Source organism: Salmo trutta, chromosome 20 (assembly GCF_901001165.1).
Source record: "Salmo trutta chromosome 20, fSalTru1.1, whole genome shotgun sequence".
NCBI lineage: Eukaryota > Metazoa > Chordata > Actinopteri > Salmoniformes > Salmonidae > Salmo > Salmo trutta.
This window is the reverse complement of record NC_042976.1, coordinates 32,266,540-32,289,344: the sequence shown is the minus strand read 5'-3', so window position 1 is coordinate 32,289,344 and position 22,805 is coordinate 32,266,540. Positions and strand designations below refer to the sequence as shown.

The 22,805-nt window shown below is 42.2% G+C and overlaps 1 protein-coding gene across 1 annotated transcript in view; it reads right to left on the bottom strand.

Moving 5' to 3' along the window:
- The window catches only part of LOC115155886 (parapinopsin-like), a 32,667-nt gene extending 11,239 nt beyond the window's left edge, over positions 1-21,428 (bottom strand). The window contains exons 1-3 of the mRNA XM_029702894.1: positions 20,786-21,428; positions 4,306-4,631; positions 1,466-1,699 (exon numbers count right to left, since the gene is read on the bottom strand). Coding sequence (XP_029558754.1) covers positions 1,466-1,699; positions 4,306-4,631; positions 20,786-21,152 — 927 coding nt within the window. The 5' untranslated portion in view covers positions 21,153-21,428. The remainder of the gene's footprint in view (positions 1-1,465; positions 1,700-4,305; positions 4,632-20,785) is intronic.
- Positions 21,429-22,805: the final 1,377 nt, after the last annotated feature.

Below are 22,805 nucleotides of genomic sequence, written 5' to 3'. Positions count from 1 at the left end.
GTAAATCTATCCGGAGCAAGGATAAGAGTCTTAAACTGTCCATGTATGTGTACTTGTCTGGATCCCAATTAGCGTTTGCAGAAGCAGCAGCTACTCTTCCTGGGGTCCACAAGACATGGCAAGTAACAAAACACTGATAGACAAGGACAGTCACACATTTTAATTACAACGATGATACAAAACAAGAATACAAACCATACAACTAAAAAGTTGGCTGTACTGTGCTTTACTCTGTACTTTTCTGTACAAAAAAACAGCATTAGAGCTCCAAGACACATAAAAAAAGACCATGCTGGAAAAATATACGATTTTTCTACCTGCGTTGTGCAAGTGTATATTGTGTGCGTAGGGAAATTTTATCCGGCTGGAAACGAGAGCAGCAATTATTAGTTCCGTAGAAGCACTTCTTGATCAAATGCAATGCCTTTGGCTAAGGCATTGAAATCTTGATACTGTGCCAAATGTAATTTGTGCTGGTGTGTGTCGGTTAGTGGGTGGATATGTTTCTTATAGCAGGTATTTTTAAGGTGCTATATGTTCCCTTCAGAGGGGTGTTATAGGATAAAGACCAACGTATCTGTATGGACCATAGAGAATGATAGAGGACGCTTCTTTGTATCTATCCCATTATGGCGCCTGAGCACACAGGCGGCGTCATTGAGACCATATCCATTTGAGTTGGTATACAAACTGTAAGGGTGCAAACTGCCACCTATATTGTGTTGTTTGAACAGATATAAAGCCAAGGTTGGCGATTTTACAGCCACCTGCAGATATGGAATGTTTGTTCGCAAGTATAATTAATTTGCTGATTGCCTCCTGATGACCTGGATGGAATTATGTGATCTTCTTTAACCCATAGGAAGTACCACCCAGTTGACTACTTCAAAATGAGGACATCTTTCGATGGTGCTGCCCATGCTAAAATAGGCTTTTGGGAACTAGAGTCCTTTTATCATTCTCTGTGGTAAGGATGGACACGCCAGGTGCATTGTGTTCAGCACAGAAATAACAAAGAGAAAACAGTTCGTTTTGGAGATCACTGCTTAACTTGATCCCTCCTCCACAGTCGCTCTGTACTCTCTTCTTCTGTCACAATGTTTTTTAGAACTACGTTTTTCCTTTTGATTTGTCATTGCCGGTTTCTTTATTAAATTTGAATAGGTATTTAAGTTGACTGTTTGTATACAATGAAATTGTTAATTTATTGTTACCATGTAAATAAAAGCATTGTATGTGTACAAAAGATCTCTCCAGAGTAATCAATACTTAGGTCGGGATTCAATCCGTGGATTGCTGTCGGCAATGCGCCATTTATAGGCCATTTCCGATTTGAACCGACATGTGCAGCGATAACAGTGAATGCAATCGAGAACATTGTCTTTCAAAGCCATATTATTGACATCCCAACCTCCGATTACTGACAAACACACACTTACACCCCCGCCCCCCCCCCCCGACTAACCTGTTTGTTCATGAGGATGTAGATGAGAGGGTTGATGACAGTGCTGCTCTTGGCCAGGAGCGAGGGCACCACGGCGGCCACGGGGGTGATGATGCCGGGCCGGCCAAACGTCGCCATCATGGCCACCACGCCGTAGGGCATCCAGCACAATATATAGCACACCACCGTGGTCAGCACCATGAACAGGATGTGGTACTCTCTCCGCCGCGCCGCTGTCCTACGTATCTTACCCACCTAGAGACAGGTGAGATGAAAGGAGAGAGTGAGTGAGGGGAAGAGACGGTAAGTTTCGTCACCCCAGGGAGAGAATATAATAGTCCTTTTGCCCAAACAGAAATGTACCTGTTTGCTGTATTTATATTCTCAACCCCCTGGACATCACACACACTCTGGATGTTTGATAAATGCTTATATTCGAGAGGGAATAGTCTGTCTCTCTCTCACTCACATCCCTGCAGTGTACGTTCATTGTTCTGCCTGAGGGCCTCTCTCCAAACCCACAGAGAGCCAGTGATAATCAATCCATCCATTTTGAGACGCTAACCTGCCATTTCAGCCATGAGACAACTGACGCTCCATTCATCTCCCCCACCCTCCCTATCAGGGGACAGCAGATAGGGAGAGAGTCCATACTCCTCCCTCCATTCTAGAGGACTAAGGCACTGACCCTCTCTCCATCCTGTTGCGCCAACACTCGAACTCTGTGTGTTAACCTTTTGAGCTAATGCCGAAGGCATTTTGGTCTCCCAGGCAAGGTTTAATTATCACATGTATCTGTGCCTTGAGTTGTATGCCATTTTTGCAGATTCATCTGCTGAATTTTGATTTCTCGTTGCCCTGACTTGGACCTTCTAGCACGCTTAAATGTAAGTGGGCTATTGGGACCACTCACTAATCCTACTTACATTTACATTTAAGTCATTTAGCAGACGCTCTTATCCAGAGCGACTTACAAATTGGTGCATTCACCTATAATATCCAGTAGAACAACCACTTTACAATAGTGCATCTAAATCTTTTGAAGGGGGGGGGTAGAAGGATTACTTTATCCTATCCCAGGTATTCCTTAGAGGTGGGGTTTCAGGTGTCTCCGGAAGGTGGTGATTGACTCCGCTTGTCTGTCTGAATTGCTGAATTACTATGGGGATCTGAGGGGTTGGGCACTGGGGCTGTCTTCATAAGTCTGTCCCATTTCGGTCGTAAAAACTTGCCTGGCTACCGATCCACATCGCTCAGGTCAAATGCCACATCCACTAACGTTTCTTCTCCACGATGAGTCTGGATTTGCTCTGAGAATGCGAACACATTCTGACCATTCTAAATGGTCCCAGAAACCGATGGGTTGGGCCAACGCGAATCATGAATCACGTCATTTTGACGTCGGCACAAACAACTTCAAAGATGACAGGTTCAAACTAATGTATGGAGCGATCGACAGGGCAGCGTAACTAAATGTGTGATGAGTTGTCAGGCAACGTAATTACAGCTCTAATAGCAAAACAGTGGTGGGCTGTATTCATTGTTGATTGGTCAGTTCTTGACACCGTGCACGGCAGCTGACTCTGGCGCTTCATGCTGCAAGACACATTTAGTGAAAGCTGCTTATTCTTATCAGGGGAGTCCGAACAGAAGAAAGGGATTATTTAGATTTGGGATTAGAGAGGGGTCAGTAGCTAACACACACAACAAAATAACCCCATAATCTGTATGTGTAAGTGTGCATATATAGTGTGCATTCATGCATATACATGCTCACATGTTTCTCAGGACATTTCCCTGCGCTCACTCGGAGTGGTTTAGGGCTTTGTGAAAGCTGCTGATTGTGAGTCCAGGACTCCGTGAAATCCCACTAAACAGATTTGCATTGGGTAATCCAGCCAGCACTCAGCTAACACACTCATTCACTCAATCCTGGTCCTGATTCTATCTGAAGGGGAATAAAGTGTGATGGGTCTCCATCAGGATAGCATACACAGACGTTTCAGCTTAAATCATATCAAAGTGTAAACCATTCAGTGAAACGTTGATTTACAAGCTCTTCCTCAACAATGCAGAGTTCAATTATAACAGAAGCACGTAAAAGAGAGACAAATTGGAAGGGAGAAGGAGGGAAGAGGAAGAGAAGTGTGTGAACCTACACACTGAAGAAGGCCAAAATGTCTGTGTACGCTATCCCGATGAGGTGAGCTTTACGCAACATCTGTTTGAGTGCAGACCCATAACACTTTACTGCTTATCTGGATTCACATGTTTTACACACCAACCAAACTTTTGGGGGAGTGCAATGGTCCTCTTTTGATTTATAAATCTGAGGGGTGAACACTTAGAGGTAGACACTTGGGGTGAAAGAGATTTAACCACCTTAAAGTAGTGGACTGAGAAAGGTCCTAAACCAAACCATCACACATCGTTTAAACATGCTGGCTGGGGGAATATTTACACACCGTAGCAGCTTCACTTGAAAATGTGTTTTGGCAACATGAAACCCCTCAGAGATTTGTTCTTGGAGGGTCCTGAACTCAAGCCAAACTGCTATTTTGATTGTAAATGTAGAAACACAAAGAAATGGTGGATAAAGTGACAAGGTTGAAACCACCTCCAGACTCGCTGGGTTTTCTAGGGGGCTGATCTTGGCGTTAATTCACCACCCCAAACAACATGCATGTGCAGATGCATGGAGTACATCTTGATTAAAACACAATACGGGTTTAGTTAAGTTTTGATCAGAGTTCTGATATTGATCTCTACAGGGAGCCAGATTCAATTCAATTTGAAGGTCTCCCCAACTTGTACACACACACTCCCCTGTACCCCGCCCTTACCACACCCCCCACCCACACCTGTTTGACGGCCCACAGCAGCCGACAGTAGCAGTAGACCATGATGACGATGGGCAGACCCAGACAGAAGATGAACAGACAGATGATGTAGGCGTGGGACTGAGCCGTCCTCAGGGTCCATGACACAGAGCAGCTGGTGCCGGCCCCCTCCAAGTCGTAGCTACTCCAGCCCAGCAGGGGGGGCACCGTCCAGAATATGGAGTAGAGCCAGGAGCCCCCCACAGCCAGCAGGGGCTTGCGGTAGTCAGGACCACGCTTGTTGTACAGGGTCAGGGTGCTGTAACGGTCATAGGACAGGACCACCAGGGAGATCAACGACACGATACCTGGGGAGGGGCAGGCATATTATTACAATTACAACATCTAACCTTTCTGTTATTTGCATGCGACGTGGAAATGTTTCTGTCTATCATTATGTGAAATGCTTCGTTGATGACGTCATAAATGACGCTAAGGAGAGTTTACTGTATGATGATGTCACTGGCGATATGCATCAGCCAATTAAAATCGTAAATTTACTTGCACGTCATAGAAAGCTACATTCTACAGTGGTGTGAGGTACTTACGTAAAAATACTTTAAAGTACTACTTAAATAGTTTTTTGGGGTATCTGTACTTTATTACTTACATTTTTGACTACTTTCACTTTACTTTTTACTCCATACATTTTCCCTGACAACCAAAAGTACTTATATTTTGAATGCTTAGCAGGATTGGAAAATTGTCCAATTCACACACTTATCAAGAGAACACACATGCTTTGTTTGTAAATGATGTCTGAGGGTTGGAGTGTGCCCCTGGCTATCCATAAATTTAAAAAAACAAATTGTGCCGTCTGGTTTGCTTAATATGAGCAATTTAAAATGATGCTTAGGTATATTTTTAGAATTACATTTACTTTTGATGCTTAAGTATATTTACAACCAAATACTTTTAAACTTTTACTCAAGTAGTATTTTACTTGGTGACTTTTACTTGAATCACTTTCTATCTTTACTTTTACTCAAGTATGAAAATGGGGGTACTTTTTCAACCACTCACAATGTAGCTGGTCCCATCACATGACCTGGAAGGCTACATGTTAGCCCTACACTAACCTCAGCTGACAGTGATTATTTCCCGTAACAAATTCCTCATCAGCCTATCAAAGATCTTAGGCATTATATCCACCAACCAATGGCATTTCTTAAAATAGATCAACCCTGGCCACCAGAGGGAACATTTAAACCTACAAATTTCGAGGTTAACTTTTGTTCTGTTGGTCTGTAACAAAATGTTGTGTCAATATTGCATTGATACGTCCTTGACTAGGCTACTAGTATTAGACAACATTTTCGCATATATGACTAAATCCCACATTTTTGCTTATCTGTTTCACACACGTCCATGTGCTTTTATGTAAAAAAAATATAAATGATGTCCTTACAACATGTAAGTTTATCGTACATTGTAAAATAAAAATAAAAGAACCTTATGGACTTATCAAATAGCAGTGAAGTACCATTATTGCCAAATAGCATTGCTTCTGGGATGCACACATTGCTAAAGCGGATGACTTGACATTGATAGTGTGCTTTAACCATGGGTTCGAACCCCCTTGTGGCAAGCTTCTTCGCTGAGGAAAAAACTGTTCACTGCCGGTCCTTAATGGGCTCTTGAGGGCTCCCGAATGGTGCTGCGGTCTAAGGCACTGCATCTCAGTGCAAGAGGTGTCACTACAGTCCCTGTTTCGATTCCAGGCTGTATCTGAACCTCTCGTAGGAACCCAGCTCGTCCTCTCCTCTCTCCCAGACTGCCGTAGCCCACTCCAATGCGGCCCGGTCAGCAGGGAAATTACTGTGGCAACCTTAGACCTCTCGGTGGTGGGGGCTCCCGTCTGATGGGCGAAATAGAGGGAGTACTGGAGTAGGAAGCCACGGCATTTCGATGGAGTACCGTCACACTTCTCCGGAAGGGACGGTCAGGCATCACTGACCTGGGTGGACTGCTGGGTAGGCTGGGGATTGGCTCACTGCGACAAGCTGTGGTAGGAGGCCCTCTGTTGGTGGTATGAAGATCTTCTCTGGTGGTGTCGAGACAGTAGAGAATGGGGAGGACCTCCTCCATAGCCATACCCAGTTGCGCCAGGCGGTGGTGTTGGAGTAGATGACCCTGTTCGTTGATGGTCTGGAAGCTGGTTTTATCTTCTGCTGCTTCCATGAGGTAGTATTCTGTTAGTATACGCCAGGAGTCAGGAAGCATGTGCACAAGGTGAGTTTAATCATGAATAAATGCAGATAAACAAAACAAGAGAAGCGATCATTGTCATGCTGAAAGACCCAGCCATGTTTCATCTTCAATGCCCTTGCTGATAGAAGGAGGTTTTCACTCAAAATCTCACGATACATGGCCCCATTCATTCTTTCCTTTACACGGATCAGTCGTCCTGGTCCCTTTGCAGAAAAACAGCCACATAGCATGATGTTTCCACCCCATGCTTCACAGTAGGTATGGTGTTCTTTGGATGCAACTCAGCATTCTTTGTCCTCCAAACACGACGAGTTGAGTTTTTACCAAAAAGTTATATTTTGGTTTCATCTGACCATATGACATTCTCCCAATCCTCTTCTGGATCATCCAAATGCTCTCTAGCAAACTTCAGACGGGCCTGGACATGTACTAGCTTAAGCAGGGGGACACGTCTGGCACTGCAGGATTTGAGTCCCTGGCGGCGTAGTGTGTTACTGATGGTAGGCTTTGTTACTTTGGTCCCAGCTCTCTGCAGGTCATTCACTAGGTCCCCCCGTGTGGTTCTGGGATTTTTGCTCACCGTTCTTGTGATAATTTTGACCCCACGGGGTGAGATCTTGCGTGGAGCCCGAGATCGAGGGAGATTATCAGTGCTCTTGTATGTCTTCCATTTCCTAATAATTGCTCCCACAGTTGATTTCTTCAAACCAAGCTGCTTACCTATTGCAGATTCAGTCTTCCCAGCCTGGTGCAGGTCTACAATTGTGTTTCTGGTGTCCTTTGACAGCTCTTTGGTCTTTGCCATAGTGGAGTTTGGAGTGTGACTGTTTGAGGTTGTGGACAGGTGTCTTTTATACTGATAACAAGTTCAAACAGGTGCCATTAATACAGGTAACGAGTGGAGGACAGAGGAGCCTCTTAAAGAAGAAGTTACAGGTCTGTGAGAGCCAGAAATCTTGCTTGTTTGTAGGTGACCAAATACTTATTTTCCACCATAATTTGCAAATAAATTCATTAAAAATCCTACAATGTGATTTTCTGGATTTTTTTTCTCATTTTGTCTGTCATAGTTGACGTGTACCTATGATGAAAATTACAGGCCTCTCTCATCTTTTTAAGTGGGAGAACTTGCACAATTGGTGGCTGACTAAATACTTTTTTCCCCCACTGTATAGTAATAAAGTGGTAACCAAACCAACTTTGGGATTTACATAGGCTCTTGAGGAACTCATACAACTCAGTCAGCCTCATTGAAGTTACAAAGCTGTCAGTGTTCAACCTTAACATGTAATGACAATACAACAGAACAGATGAAAATGTCACCAATTAGATAGGGCAGCTGTGCTTCTAGCTCCTAGGCAACTTTGCAGTATTTAGTTTTTTATGTGTTATTTCTTACATTATTAGCTCAGAATTATTTTTGTGATATTGCATACAGCCGGGAAGAACTTTTGAATATCAGAGTGGCGGTAACTCATCACCATTAGCAACATTACGACCAGGAATACGACTTTCCCGAGTCGGATCCTTTGTTCGTACCCACCAGGGCAATTGAACTGATTCCAGAGGCTGATCCAAAACAGATTTATTCGGAGTGGACTTCTAGTCCGACTCAGGAGGCGCACACACCACCCACCGCTTCCGAGTATATTATTCGCTAATGCTCAGTCTCAGGTGATGAAGGTAGGAAACAACACCTCGACTTCGCTGATACTCAACACTGGGGCCCCACAAGGGTAAGTACTCAGCCTTCTCCTGTACTCCCTGTTCACCCATGACTGCGTGGCCACGCACGTCTCCAGCTCAATCATCAAGTTTGCAGACGACACAACAGTAGTAGGCCTGATTACCAACAATGATGAGACAACCTACAGGGAGGAGGTGAGGGGGCTGGGAGTGTGGTGCCAGGAAAATAACCTCTCACTCAACGTCAACAAAACAAAGGAGATGATCGCGCACTTCAGGAAACAGCAGAGGGAGCACCCCCCTATCCACATCGACGGGACCGCAGTGGAGAAGGTGGAAAGTTTCAAGTTCCTCGGCGTATGGCCATCAAAATGCTAGCTATTAAAATCAGATCAAATAACAACATTCGAGGATTAGAAATCCAAGGCTTAAAAACAAAGGTGTCCATGTATGCCGATGACTCAAGTTTTATATTAAGTCCGCAAGCTAGATCCTTGAAATACAGTTGAAGTCGGAATTTGACATACACCTTAGCCAAATACATTTAAACTCAGGTTTTCACAATTCCTGACATTTAATCCTAGTAAAAATTCTCTGTCTTAGGTCAATTAGGATCACAATTTTTTTTAAGAATGTGAAATGTCAGAATAATAGTAGAGAGTGATTTATTTCAGCTTTAATTTCTTTCATCACATTCCCAGTGGGTCAGAAGTTTACACACACTCAATTAGTATTTGGTAGCATTGCCTTTAAATTGTTTAACTTGGGTCAAACATTTCAGGTAGCCTTCCACAAGCTTCCCACAGTAAGTTGGGTGAATTTTGGCCCATTACTTCTGACAGAGCTTATCCTGCTCCCGTTATCCCTGAATTCAGGATGTTCCATGATATCCATGTTCAGAAAAAGGGCTGTTGGGGGTGGTGGAGTATCGGCTAAGGTTTCAAAACCTAAGAAGTGGTTATATATGATTATAAAATGAATGAATAAAAGTAAACGAATAAAGATAAAAGATATCCATATGATATGATGCAGGAAACCACAGAGAATGTGAGTCTCTATAAAAGATGAATCATTAGTCTGTGTGTAATACTGCGAAATACTACTACATAAAACGGCATAATATGGTGTCATACTGCAGGAAAGTACGTAATACTAATAAATACTTCACAAAACTGCATACAGCACTGCATATAAATACAGAGCACTCTGTCATACTGTGTAACACTGCACTACCTACACAGCACTACATTAGCTTCAGACCAGCAGATCAGTCGTGGTACATGTGAAACTACAGCTTCTCTCTCTAAATAGTAATGATGTGTGACACTGCGCTTCAAGTTTCATTGGCGTAAGTTTAAATTGTTTTGTGTTTATTTGTCCTTATCAATGATAATTTCTCCTGACTGCGTAACTGTTTTAAGGCGTGACGTAACTCACATGGCACAAGACAGAGTTCTTTGTTCTCGGTTTAGAAGCTTTCAGAGTTTTAGTGCAGCAAATCCTCCAGCACTGTCGGGTTTTGTTGGATTACCAGTGGTCCAAAGGTTGCTTAATTAACCTTCTGGGCATGTAAACAGTGTGCAGGTGTTCTCATGTCTTTTTGTATGCTTTGTAATTACCCTGCACCTGAAATGCGGTATATATACCCTGAAATAAACAACCAGGATGCATCTCAGCCACTCTTTGATGGGGAGGGCTCCCACGTCTCTTCTGCCTGACCCACGCTGATTACTCACAATGCACTTTGACGTAGAGCAGGCAATAATGTCATTTTTTCGGCAGTGCCGGGTCTCCTGCTGTGCGTATTTGATTGAATTCCGCCAAAATAGAATCCAAAAAAGCTGTATTTCCGCAACAGTTGGGTGAAGGAGGTTTAGTGTCAATATCTAAGGCCATGAAATGTCATTATAGAGACTTATCTATGCCCCTGCAGCTGAGATCCCTCCGTATTGCAATGATCTGGTCGTAGCAAACAGAGATTATCCCTGCAGTGTCTGGCTGTGTGTGCTTGTTGTGTGTGTCTGTGTGTGCACGTGTGCTTGCAATCATACGTGTGTGTGTGTGTGTGTGAGTGTGTGTGTGTGACATGTAGAATGGACAGGGAATAAATTGTACAGCTGTAAAGAGCAGAGAGCGAGGGAGTGGAGAGTATGAAGTGAGACATTTTCTAATTGGTGGGGGGAAAAAGACAGTCGGAGACAGACAGTTCATGAATTATAAATAGATAATCTCAGCAAAAAAAGAAACGTCCCTTTTTCAGGACCCTGTCTTTCAAAGATAATTTGTAAAAATCCAAATAACTTCACAGATCTTCATTGTAAAGGGTTTAAACACTGTTTCCCATGCTTGTTCAATGAACCATAAACAATTAATGAACATGCACCTGTGGAACAGTTGTTAAGACACTAACAGCTTACAGACGGTAGGCAATTAGGGTCACAGTTATGAAAACTTAGGACACTAAAGAGGCCTTTCTACTGACTCTGAAAAACACCAAAAGAAAGATGCCCAGGGTCCCTGAACATCTGTATGAACGTGCTATAGGCATGCTGCAAGGAGGCATGAGGACTGCAGATGTGGCCTGGGCAATAAATTGCAATGTCCATACTGTGAGACGCCTAAGACAGCTCTACAGGGAGACAGGACGGACAACTGATCATCCTCGCAGTGGCAGACCACGTGTAACAACACCTGCACAGGATCGGTACATCCGAACATCACACCTGCGGGACAGGTACAGGATGGCAACAACAGCTGCCCGAGTTACACCAGGAACACAATCCCTCCATCAGTGCTCAGACTGTCCACAATAGGCTGAGAGAGGCTGGACTGAGGGCTTGTAGGCCTGTTGTAAGTCAGGTCCTCACCAGACTTCACCGGCAACAATGTCGCCTATGGGCACAAACCCACCGTCGCTGGACCAGACAGGACTGTTAAAAGTGCTCTTCACTGACGAGTCGCGGTTTTGTCTCACCAGGGGTGATGGTCAGATTCGCGTTTATCGTCGAAGGAATGAGCGTTACACCGAGACCTGTACTCTGGAGCGGGATCGATTTCAAGGTGGAGGGTCCATCATGGTCTGGGTCGGTGTGTCACAGCATCATCGGACTGAGCTTGCTGTCATTGCAGGCAATCTCAACACTGTGCATTACAAGGAAGACATCCTCCTCCCTCATGTGGTACCCTTCCTGCAGGCTCACCCTGACATGACCCTCCAGCATGACAATGCCATCAGCCATACTGCTCGTTCTGTGCGTGATTTCCTGCAAGACAGGAATGTCAGTGTTCTGCCATGGCCAGCGAAGAGCCAGGTGCCTTGGTGGAAGAGTGGGGTAACATCTCACAGAAAGAACCGGCAAATCTGGTGCAGTCAATGAGGAGGAGATGCACTGCAGTACTTAATGCAGTTGGTGGCCACACCAGAAACTGACTGTTATTTTTGATTTGGACCCCACCTTTGTTCAGGGACACATTATTCCATTTCTGTTAGTCACACGTCTGTGGAACTTGTTCAGTTTATGTCTCAGTTGTTGAATCTTGTTATGTTCATACAAATATTTACACATGTTAAGTTTGCTTCAAATAAACGCTGTTGACAGCGAGAGGACATTTATTTTTGGGCTGAGTTTATGAGTTTGGCCAACTTTAGACATGAATGCCATATTGCTGCTTCTGAAAAGGTAATAAAGTTCAGAAGCTTTCCTAATGAGCATTTGGATTCTTGCTTGGTTTAAGATTTTTTTAAATATTATCCAGAGCCGCTATCATGGCTAATGTAAAATTGGGTCAAATCATTAAGTAATAAGAAACATTAAGGCTTTTTGGTAAAAGACTTAAAGGCCTAGTGCAGTCAAAAATGTGATTTCTCTGTGTTTTATACATATATATTTCCACACTATGAGTTGGGAGTAATACTGTGAAATTGTGAAAATTATGATAGCGCCTTTAAGTGTAAGAGGTGTTTAAAAAGACCACCTGAAATATCAGTCTGTTTTGCTGGGATGGGTTTTTGGCCTGCCTTGTGAGTTAATAGAGCAATAAGATGGAGAGTTACAAACCTCTCTGCCAATAACAGCTAGTTTTCAGTCTTCCCCTCCCCCTCAGACCACTTCCCGACGCTCCTAACTACATTTACATTTTCATTGAAAACAATCATAGTAAGGTACTTAATTTGTACCCAGGAATGTTATGATATTGAGATAAAAAGGCCACTCTGGCTCATCCATTGGCAGTGTGTGTGTGTGTGTGTCTCTCTCTCTCTCTCTCTTGCTCTCTGTGTGTGCGTGTGTGCATGTTTGTAAGCGGACGCACACAAAATCCTCGTCATGATTCTGACCCTGACTCTGAGCCCTGACAGTAACCATGACAGATGCTAGAGGGGACAGCAGTGTCTGCAATATTCAAGTCCATACAGAGAAGAAGAGAAAAAATAAAAATAAATGAGAGAGGGAGAGAGAGAAGAGAGAGGGAGAGAAGAGAGAGGGGGAGAAAAGAGAAGGGGAGAGAGAAGAGAGGGGGAGAGAAGAGAGAGGGAGAAAAAAGAGGGAGAGAGAAGAGAAGAGAGGGAGAAAAAAATGAAGGGGAGAGAAGAGAGGGAGAAAAACGAGAGGGAGAGAGAAGAGAGGGAGAAAAAAGAGAGGGGGAGAGATGAAAGAGAGAGAACAGAGGACAGTGTGTACGGCCCTGTACATCACTGGGGGCAAGCTTCCTGCCATCCAGGACCTCTATACCAGGCGGTGTCAGAGGAAGGCCCTAAAAATTGTCAAAGATTCCAGCCACCCTAGTCATAGACTGTTCTCTCTGCTACTGCACGGCAAGCGGTACCAGAGCGCCAAATCTAGGTCCAAGAGGCTTCTAAACAGCTTCTACCCCCAACCATAAGACTCCTGAACATCTAATTAAATGGCTACCCAGACAATTTGCAGTGCCCCCTCTCTCACCCCCTCTTCACACCACTGCTACTCTCTGTTGTCATCTATGCATGGTCAATTTAATAACTATACCTACATGTACATACTACCTCAACTAACCAGTTCCCATGCACATTGACTCTGTATCGGTACCTCCCTGTATATAGTCTTGCTATTGTTATTTTACTGCTGCTCTTTCATTACTTGTTACTGTTATTTCTTATTCTTACTCATCTTTTTTTAACTGCATTGTTGGTTAGGGGCTCGTAAGTAAGCACTGTTTCACTGTTGTATTCGGCGCATGTGACTAATAACGTTTGATTTGATTTGAATTTGACTATAGATCATGTTCCATGGCATGCTAGGAGTTTGAGCCGCTACTTTAACCAGTTCCCCCTGTGAGAACCCGTCAAACACAGACAGACATATTACAGTAGTGAGAGTAGACAAGTCGAAAAAGCAGCCAGACCCAAAGATATGTTCACTGTGTTTAGAGAACGTCCAATCAGTCACAGTGGAAGAGAGAATAATGAGAAAGATGGATATAACAGAGAATATTCCTTATATAATGGTATTCTGGCAGAATGAGATATTCCCTGCTTGTTTGAGTTAGATAACGTGTATGTGTGTGTATGTGTAGTAGATATGCAAATCAATTTCATTGCAGCACAGATCATTTGCTGCTACACTGCCTTGAACAATTTTTCAATCTCACTTATGTACTTCTCTCTCCAATTTTGTGTTATTAAGGAATATCTGACACATATTTTTTTAACATTAGCGCAGAAGGAAGTCAAGTCCACCGAAACATGAAAATATTAATCTGAGGCAGCAGGTATACACACTGGCATGTGGAGAGCAGAGCAAGAAGAAAGTACATTTGTTTAATTATGTAAACAACTGCCTCCTAGAGAACTACATTCAACATGAGGAATTCAATGTATTTGCCCTACAGGAATGCCTTTCTACTTTAATTAGAATTTACTCTTCCATATAGTACCTCTCCCACTCCAATACTGTGCATTGAAATTGCTATTTTCTATGCTATGCTCCCAAACAAAAATGTTCTCATTCAGACTTGTTCACTTCACTTGCCATTTGTCATCTCCTACCAATGATATTTTATTCAATGGCTGACTGGATGATAGTACAAGTATTCACGTGTTTCGTACCTCCAAGTTGTCACGGTTGGAGGGAAGGGATCAAGGGCAGGACTGAAAGGAGCAAGGGTAGGAAAACAGAGAACAAGGGCAAAAATGAAGGGAGCAAGGGCAGGAATGAAGGAAGCAAAAGCAAGAATGAAGGAATCAAGTGTAGGAAAAAAGTGAGCAAGGGAAGGAATGAAGGGAGTAAGGGAAGGAGTAAAGGAAGCAAGGATGGAATTAAGGGGAGAAAGGGCAACAATGAAGGGAGCAAGGGAAAGAATGAAGGGAGCAAGGGCAGGAATGAAGGGAGCAAGGGAAGGACTGAAAGGCGCAAGGGAAGGTATGAAGGGAGCAAGGGCAGGAGAGAATTGGGAGTCCTCTGTTTGGAACCCAACCTAGCCCTTTGCCAGCAGAGAAAGAGACTGCAGTCTGATTGTTAGCTAATCAATATTCATAAAGCACTGCCCACAGGAGGCTCCTCATAATCTACAATTCTTTCCACATTAGCATGCACACACAGCAAATTCTCCAGTCTTAAATCAACACTGAAAGTGTTAAATTTAACACTGGTCCAGTGTCTATACGGTTCCATACTTTTCAGTGTTAAATTAACACACTGCTTAGTGTAAAGCCTTTAGTGCTGAGCGATTTGTGCTTTTTGAGGTGGGTTCAGTTTCAGTTCGATTATTTTTTTTAAATCACGGTTTTTCAATTTCGGTTTCGATCATTTTTTTAGACATGAAATGCTTCTTTTTTTTCATGGAAATTCCAAAGCCCAAAATAACGAGAATTCAATTGCCAAAACATTCAAAATATTCCATAGTCTCTGTCAGGTCCATATTGGTTACACATCAATAGAAAAATAGGAAATTACTATGAAATAATCCAACATTTCAGTTGTGTATATTACTTACTTTTTTTGATGACGTATTATTTTTAATTCCTAATTTCTTTTTTAAGTCATCATCTCATCTCTGCTCAGGCAGTAGCAGTCTGCCAGCCAGACCTAACGTAATCTATGTGTTCCCTATACTCTAGTCTTAAGGTAACCTATTTAGCTAGTTTGCCTAAGTAGCCTATGCTGCAGAGCTGTCTGACAAAATCATTTGAGCAGTTCTTCAAAGTAGATGAGGTATACTTTTATGAACTGTCTCTGTCCCTCTTGTTGTTGTGTTGTGTAGATTCCTCTCTCATGCGGTCTATGCGGTATGTGTGTATCTAACCTAACATAGCAGACGTAAAAGTGTATATGTCCAGAGATCTGTATATAATAATATATGACATTGATTTTGTCTAACAAACCTGGGTTAATGGAAACCTGCCTACTGACTGTCCATTAAATAGGCAGATGTCACGCATGTGTGTAGAAACTGACCAAGGCGCAGCGTGAGTATCGTTCCATATCTTTATTATATTGTGAAACTTAGCCAAACAAACAATAAACTATAAACAAAACACAAACCGTGACGACAGAGGTGCAACATGCACTAACTCAAAAATAATCTCCCACAAACAGGTGGAAAAAACAACTACGTAAATATGATCCCCAATTAGAGACAACGATGAATTGAGAATCAGAAAAAAAACAGAAAAAAGAAACTAGAGCACAACATAGAAAAAATAAACTAGATAAACCCCCCAGTCACTCCCTGACCTACTCTACCATAGAAAATTAGAGCACTCTATGGTCAGGACGTGACAGCAGAGCTGATATATGTATACATCTGTTAAAAAAATACATTTTACTTTTTTTTTAATGGACATTCCCTTCAATATATTACAGGGAAGGTCCGTAAAAATAATGGAGAAAAAAAACTTTTAACAGATATATATGACCGACTGGCTCAAATCGGTCTTATGTAGCAAAATTTGAAATTGTGTTTTTTACATTGGATAAAAGCAGAGACTCAGAGCTACAAAGTGGTATATCATACACTACAGTTGAGGAACAATGGGAAAGTAATTCTGCTTTGAAAGTTGATAAACTTGTAAACTCACTTTTGAGAAAATGGCCATTGAATGTTTTGATACCTACTGGGGAGCTCTCCTTTGTCTTCACCCATTCAGCATTGTTCACACCCTCTTAAGCCAGGCCCACCCATGTCTTTAAGGATTCACATGTGAGGTCATGTGCTAAACAGTGAGTAGTGTAGCAAAGATTAAGACTAAAAGTGGTAAAAGTAGTAGCCTACAATAAGGAAAAATTCCAGATAAACAGAAAGTGTCCAGATAAAAATATTTTATAAATATTAGATGATGCTTACCCAGACACACTAATTAGATGGATCATGTGAAAGAAATGCTATTACCCCCAGCCACATCTTGCCAAGTGGATGGGTCTCTACAGAAGTTGTAAACAGTACAGCCAAATTGTTACTTGCATAGTAGCAATATCAGAAATAGATAGCGTCAATATAAATAAGATATTATACAGTATGTACAAGAACAATATTAACTAGATGGTAACTTTACAAGTAAAGTTGGTGGGGCTAGCTAAAGCTCTTGAAATGTTTGTGGTAATGAAATACGGGTAAAAATTTCATTTTTAATTCTCATCGAAAGTCAGTAGATTTGGTCAGAAGTTGTAGTAGTAGTGGTCAGTAGTTATGTGGTTCAGTAGTTGTAGTCAAAAGTTGTTTGGATATGGTTAGTAGTTAAATGTGTGATCAGAAGTTGTGTGGTCAGAAGTTGTGTTGTTGTCGTATGTAATTGTGTGGTTGAGGTCAGGAGCTGTGTGGTTGTGGACACTAGATGTGGTCAGAATTTGTTTGATTGCGGTCAGAAGTTATGTGGTTGAGGTATGTCACTGTGTGGTTGTGGACACTAGATATGGTCAGAAGTTATGTGGTTGAGGTATGTCACTGTGTGGTTGTGGACACTAGATATGGTCAGAAGTTATGTGGTTGAGGTATGTCACTGTGTGGTTGTGGACACTAGATATGGTCAGAAGTTATGTGGTTGAGGTATGTCACTGTGTGGTTGTGGACACTAGATATGGTCAGAAGTTATGTGGTTGAGGTATGTCACTGTGTGGTTGTGGACACCAGATATGGTCAGAAGTTATGTGGTTGAGGTATGTCACTGTGTGGTTGTGGACACCAGATATGGTCAGAAGTTATGTGGTTGAGGTATGTCACTGTGTGGTTGTGGACACCAGATATGGTCAGAAGTTATGTGGTTGAGGTATGTCACTGTGTGGTTGTGGACACTAGATATGGTCAGAAGTTGTGCGGTTGCGGTCAGAGTTATGCAGTTGAGGTACACTACCGTTCAAAAGTTTGAAATGACCTTGTTTTTGAAAGAAATGCACATTTTTTGTCCATTAAAATAACATCAAATTGATCAGAAATTCAGTGTAGACATAGTTAATGTTGTAAATGACTATTGTAGCTGGAAACGGCAGATTTTTTATGGAATATCTACATAGGCGTACAGAGGCCCATTATCAGCAACCATCCTGTGTTCCAATGGCACTTTGTGTTAGCTAATCCAAGTTTATCCTTTTAAAAGGCAAATTGATCATTAGAAAACCCTTTTGCAATTATGTTAGCACAGCTGAAAACTGTTGTGCTATTTAAAGAAGCAATAAAACTGGCCTTCTTTAGACTAGTTGAGTATCTGGAGCATCAGCATTTGGGTGTTCGATTACAGGTTCAAAATGGCCAGAAACAAATACTATTCTTCTGAAACTCATCAGTCTATTCTTGTTCTGAGAAATGAAGGCTATTCCATGTGAGAAATTGCCAAGAAACTGAAGATCTCGTACAACGCTGTGTACTACTCCCTTCACAGAACAGCGCAAACTGGCTCTAACCAGAATAGAAAGAGGAGTGGGAGGCCCCGGTGCACAACTGAGCAAGAGGACAAGTACATTAGAGTGTCTAGTTTGAGAAACAGACGCCTCACAAGTCCTCAACTAGCAGCTTCATTAAATAGTACCCGCAAAACATCAGTCTCAACGTCAACAGTGAAGAGGTGACTCCGGGATGCTAGCCTTCTAGGCAGAGTTCCTCTGTCCAGTGTCTGTGTTCTTTTGCCCATCTTAATCTTTTCTTTTATTGGCCAGTCTGAGATATGTTTTTTTTCTTTGCAACTCTGCCCCACCAATAATAAGAAGAAGTATGTTGAATATCTAAGCTGGGGCTGCTGCCGCTAGCCCCACAAATAACATTATCAGTGATAGATAAGTTAGTTATATGCATACAATCAGCGGTAAAGTGGCTGAGCATCAGGATAAAAAAAATAATAGGACCAGCAACGTATGTGTGTTAGGAGATGTGTGTCAGGAGAGAGCCATTTGAATAGAGGCACTGCAGATAGTGCTGATGACTGGTCCGTCCGAACCACGCATGAACATGGGAATCTATATTCAGAGAGCCTGTTTCTGTCCTACCCTTGACTTTGGTGCAGGCCATGTGATGTCCATAACCTCTTCGTCGCAAAACTCCCTGATCTTCTCAAAATAATATTTTATACAGATATCAGCTCTGTAAAATAATGGATATTGAACCAATACATTTTTGCCAGTATGTTTCTCTTTTACAGTGCAGGTGTGTACGCACAGGTGTGTTTATGTGTGTTTTAGTTGCTGCCAGAACCGACTAGGTCTCACATCAGAATTAGACATTCATCCACATTGTCACGCCCTGGCCATAGAGAGGGTTTTGTTCTCTATTTTGGTTAGGCCAGGGTGTGACTAGGGTGGGCATTCTATGTACCCTTTTCTATGTTTTGTGTATTTCTTTGTTTTGGCCGGGTATGGTTCTCAATCAGGGACAGCTGTCTATCGTTGTCTCTGATTGGGAACCATACTTAGGTAGCCTTTTCCCACAGGGTTTTTGTGGGTAGTTACTTTCTGTTTAGTGTTTGCACCTTACGGAACTGTTTCAGTATTCTCTTTGTTATTTTTGTTTTAGTGTTCAGTTATTAAAATAATCATGAACACCTACCACGCTGCGTTCTGGTCCGATGATTCATCTTCTTCAGACAACGAATGTTGTTACACACGTTTCTCAAATGTCAAATCTCAAAGTTGTTGCAAACGTCAAATTTCAAAGTGTTTATGGTTAAGTTTATGTATTAACTCCACATTTTTTACTACCAATTTGCATGTTCAAATCCAGCGAAAAAAAGTTGTTTTTGAGATGTTTGTTTTAAGCCTATCCCAAACCTTAACCATTCAGACTTAATACCTAAATGTAAACACTTTGATATTTGAGAAACATGGATGAACATCTAATTCTGACATGAGACTGTGAGTTGGTTTCTAGCAGCAGCTTACACACACACACACACACACACACACACACACACACACACACACACACACACACACACACACACACACACACACACACACAACTTTCTATCACTGGATTTGAACATGCAACCTTCAGCACCAGAGGCAAATACTGTTGCCCCTAATAGCCGGTTTCCACGTCACCTCCCGACGTCCTCAGACATGGATTGACATCGAATACTGACTTGTATCATACATGGGTGACCTGGCTGCCAGAAACAGCATGAGCCATCAGTCACAATGTCTGGGCCAATCAGATCTCAGAAATCACCCTTACACTGGCCTAGACACACAACACAATATCCTCTCAACCATCCTTGACCACTAACAACCCCTCTTTAGAGTTACTCTACAATAACTCTAAAGTGCTTAGTCCACAATGAACTTTTGTCTTGTGATCGCTGGGAGAATAGGCCTACTGAGGACAGTAACCTTGGCTCTGCTGAATGAGAATAATAAAAACATTTATATTAAAATGTTTGTTAATATGTATAAATCCAATCAATTAGGCCTATTCTTCTTCTTCTTCTTCTTCTTCTTCTTATTATTATTATTATGCCTTAGTGTAAAGCCTTTGCCTTCTATGTTCGTATTACACATGGTATACAGTATACAGTGCGTTATGCCATTGTATGCTATGGCTTTGTGTTCACTACACAGTACTGCTCTGCGTTAGTGCGTTTCAAACCACTACACCCACGTCTCACAGTCAGAAACAACTTGTATCTTAATGGGTACCATTACTATTACACACATTACGCATATTGACATCGATGCAGAGCCAAACTCTCCCGAAATAAAACTCGAAATGCTCCGTTGACACATTGTGACAAGTTGGGGACAAATTTAGGAAACAATATTTTGGTTAGCTATTCATTTAGGTGAAAATAATTTATTTGAAGATATTTAGAATAATTTTCTTAAAACTTAATTCGAGTATGAGCAGCTGCTACCCAGTGATGTAGTTGCCGGAGCTATTCAAATTCTTACAGCGCGGTCAGTCAAATAAACTATGAATATGGTAGGCTACACCATCCATGAAAGTTGTTTTACGACTATGAAATTACACTTGAACGATTTAACGAAGAAACAAGTTTAAAGTTCCATTCATTGGCTAAATATACAATATACAGCAGCCCTACCTTATCACTCACAGCGCATGCAATGAGCCTTTATAGGCTATAGGTTAGAGAGGCATCCGACCGACTCACCGAAGCAGGAGTTGATGAAACCGTACCACAAGCAGCCGTGGCGGCCCAGGAGCCACTTTCCCTTGATACTGGAGGTAAAACTCAGCGTGGTCCCGAACATGCACACCAGCATGTCGCTCACGCTGATGTTGAGCAGGAGCATGTTGACCGGGGTACGCAGCTTCTTGAACTTGCAGAAGAGGAGCAGTACGACGAAGTTGTTGAGGAAGCCGAAGGTCATGATCAAGCCCAGAAACACCGAGAGCACGATGAAGCCAGTCCTGGAGAGGGTCTCTTTTGGAGTGTCGCTCCATTCCCGGTCCAGTAAGCTGAACGGGTCGTCGCTCACGTTGTAGCTATAGTTGAGGTCAGCCAGATCATAAATCATCCTGGTTGCTGTTCACGAAGGCTAGTTTCACATTACTCTGGCTGGAGGAAGTTTGGCTAAATTGCGGCAGGCAGTGCGCACGGAGCTCACACCATCATAAATTACCTGGCCATGTCCCTCCCTATCTCGCCACCGGCGTCAGCGCTCCACAGGAATGTCCAGGCCTCCATTAAGGCCTTCAAGTACAGCTGGTTGCTTGATCTACGCCGTTAATCACTGTGCAATATCACTCTTATTTTCCATTTGTTGAATATTCTTTTATGGCAAAAAAAATGTTTCCAGTACTACTGTAGTTTGACCAGCTTTTAGCATCAGTTGCGTTAAAAGGTGTAGACCTATTTTATATAACGTTGTTACAAGTGCAAGCTCACAAAATACGTGATGATATTCTGTCCCACACGTCTAGTGAAGGTTGGAGGATATGATATCTCAACTGCGTGGCAATGTCGCAAGGCAATCCCAGCGTGTGCAGCGAGGCTGGTCCAGGGTGTCCATCGCGGTTACGCGCAGTCTTTGGAGTTCATTCATAAGTTTCGAATGGTGCTTAACGTGTCTTGCACACTTTACCCACTTGCTAGGACATTTAAAAAATACATTATTATTGATTATTGCTCATCATAATATTGCTGACCCGCATACACTAAGGGTGCAAATGTGCCTGTCTTTGTGATCTAAATCCCTGCCTCAGTTATTGTGTACGGTGCTCCTTTGCTACTGTTGAATTTAATGATCAGTCACTGCGCGCGAGCCTGAGAGTCCTCTGTTCCTTGGGCTGACACTGTGCAGCTTATTATAGCCAGATCTGAGAGAGAGAGAGAGAGAGAGAGAGAGAGAGAGAGAGAGAGAGAGAGAGAGAGAGAGAGAGAGACAGAGACAGAGAGAGAGAGAGAGAGACAGAGAGAGAGAGAGAGAGAGACAGAGACAGAGAGAGAGAGAGAGAGAGAGAGAGAGAGAGAGAGAGAGAGAGAGACAGAGAGAGAGAGAGAGAGAGACAGAGAGAGAGAGAGAGAGAGAGAGAGAGAGAGAGAGAGAGAGAGATTCTGGAAATAAGCTTTTTTATATAACAGCAGAATTCTAACTAAAAATGGGTAACTTAATTCAAAATAAATAGTAATGGAGATGCTGTGAGCTATTGTCTGAGGCTCTTTTCAAATACAAAAATATTTCACATTCTTACATTTTGTCTGGTTCTCTTGCATAAACAAATTCGTTTTTCTAATTCAAGTTAATCATTTTTTTTAAATGATATTTTATTAACTATACATTTTGGTGTGCTATGGTCTCTGTTGAGAGGTTGGGGCTTTATAGAGAGTGGTTAGTTCAAGAACCAACCCCAGTTTGCGCACTCTCATTTGCTGTACTTGTAAGTCTGTGCATGGCTTGTACATTTTGAATTCTAACTGTAATCAGTGTTCGGATACACTTCCAGGCATGCAACTATTTAAAAAATAAATAAAGACCCTCTGTTCCATTATTCCTTTGTTTTTCATTGTGTTACATTCTACAGTAGGTTTTTCATAAAATGATTGAAATTCTGTAGGAAAGTTCAATGTTCCTCATTAACATAATGAAGGGGTACACGCAATGCCGTCAGGGTACGCCAAATAAAAATGTGATTGACATTTAAAAATATATATATATATTATTTAAATT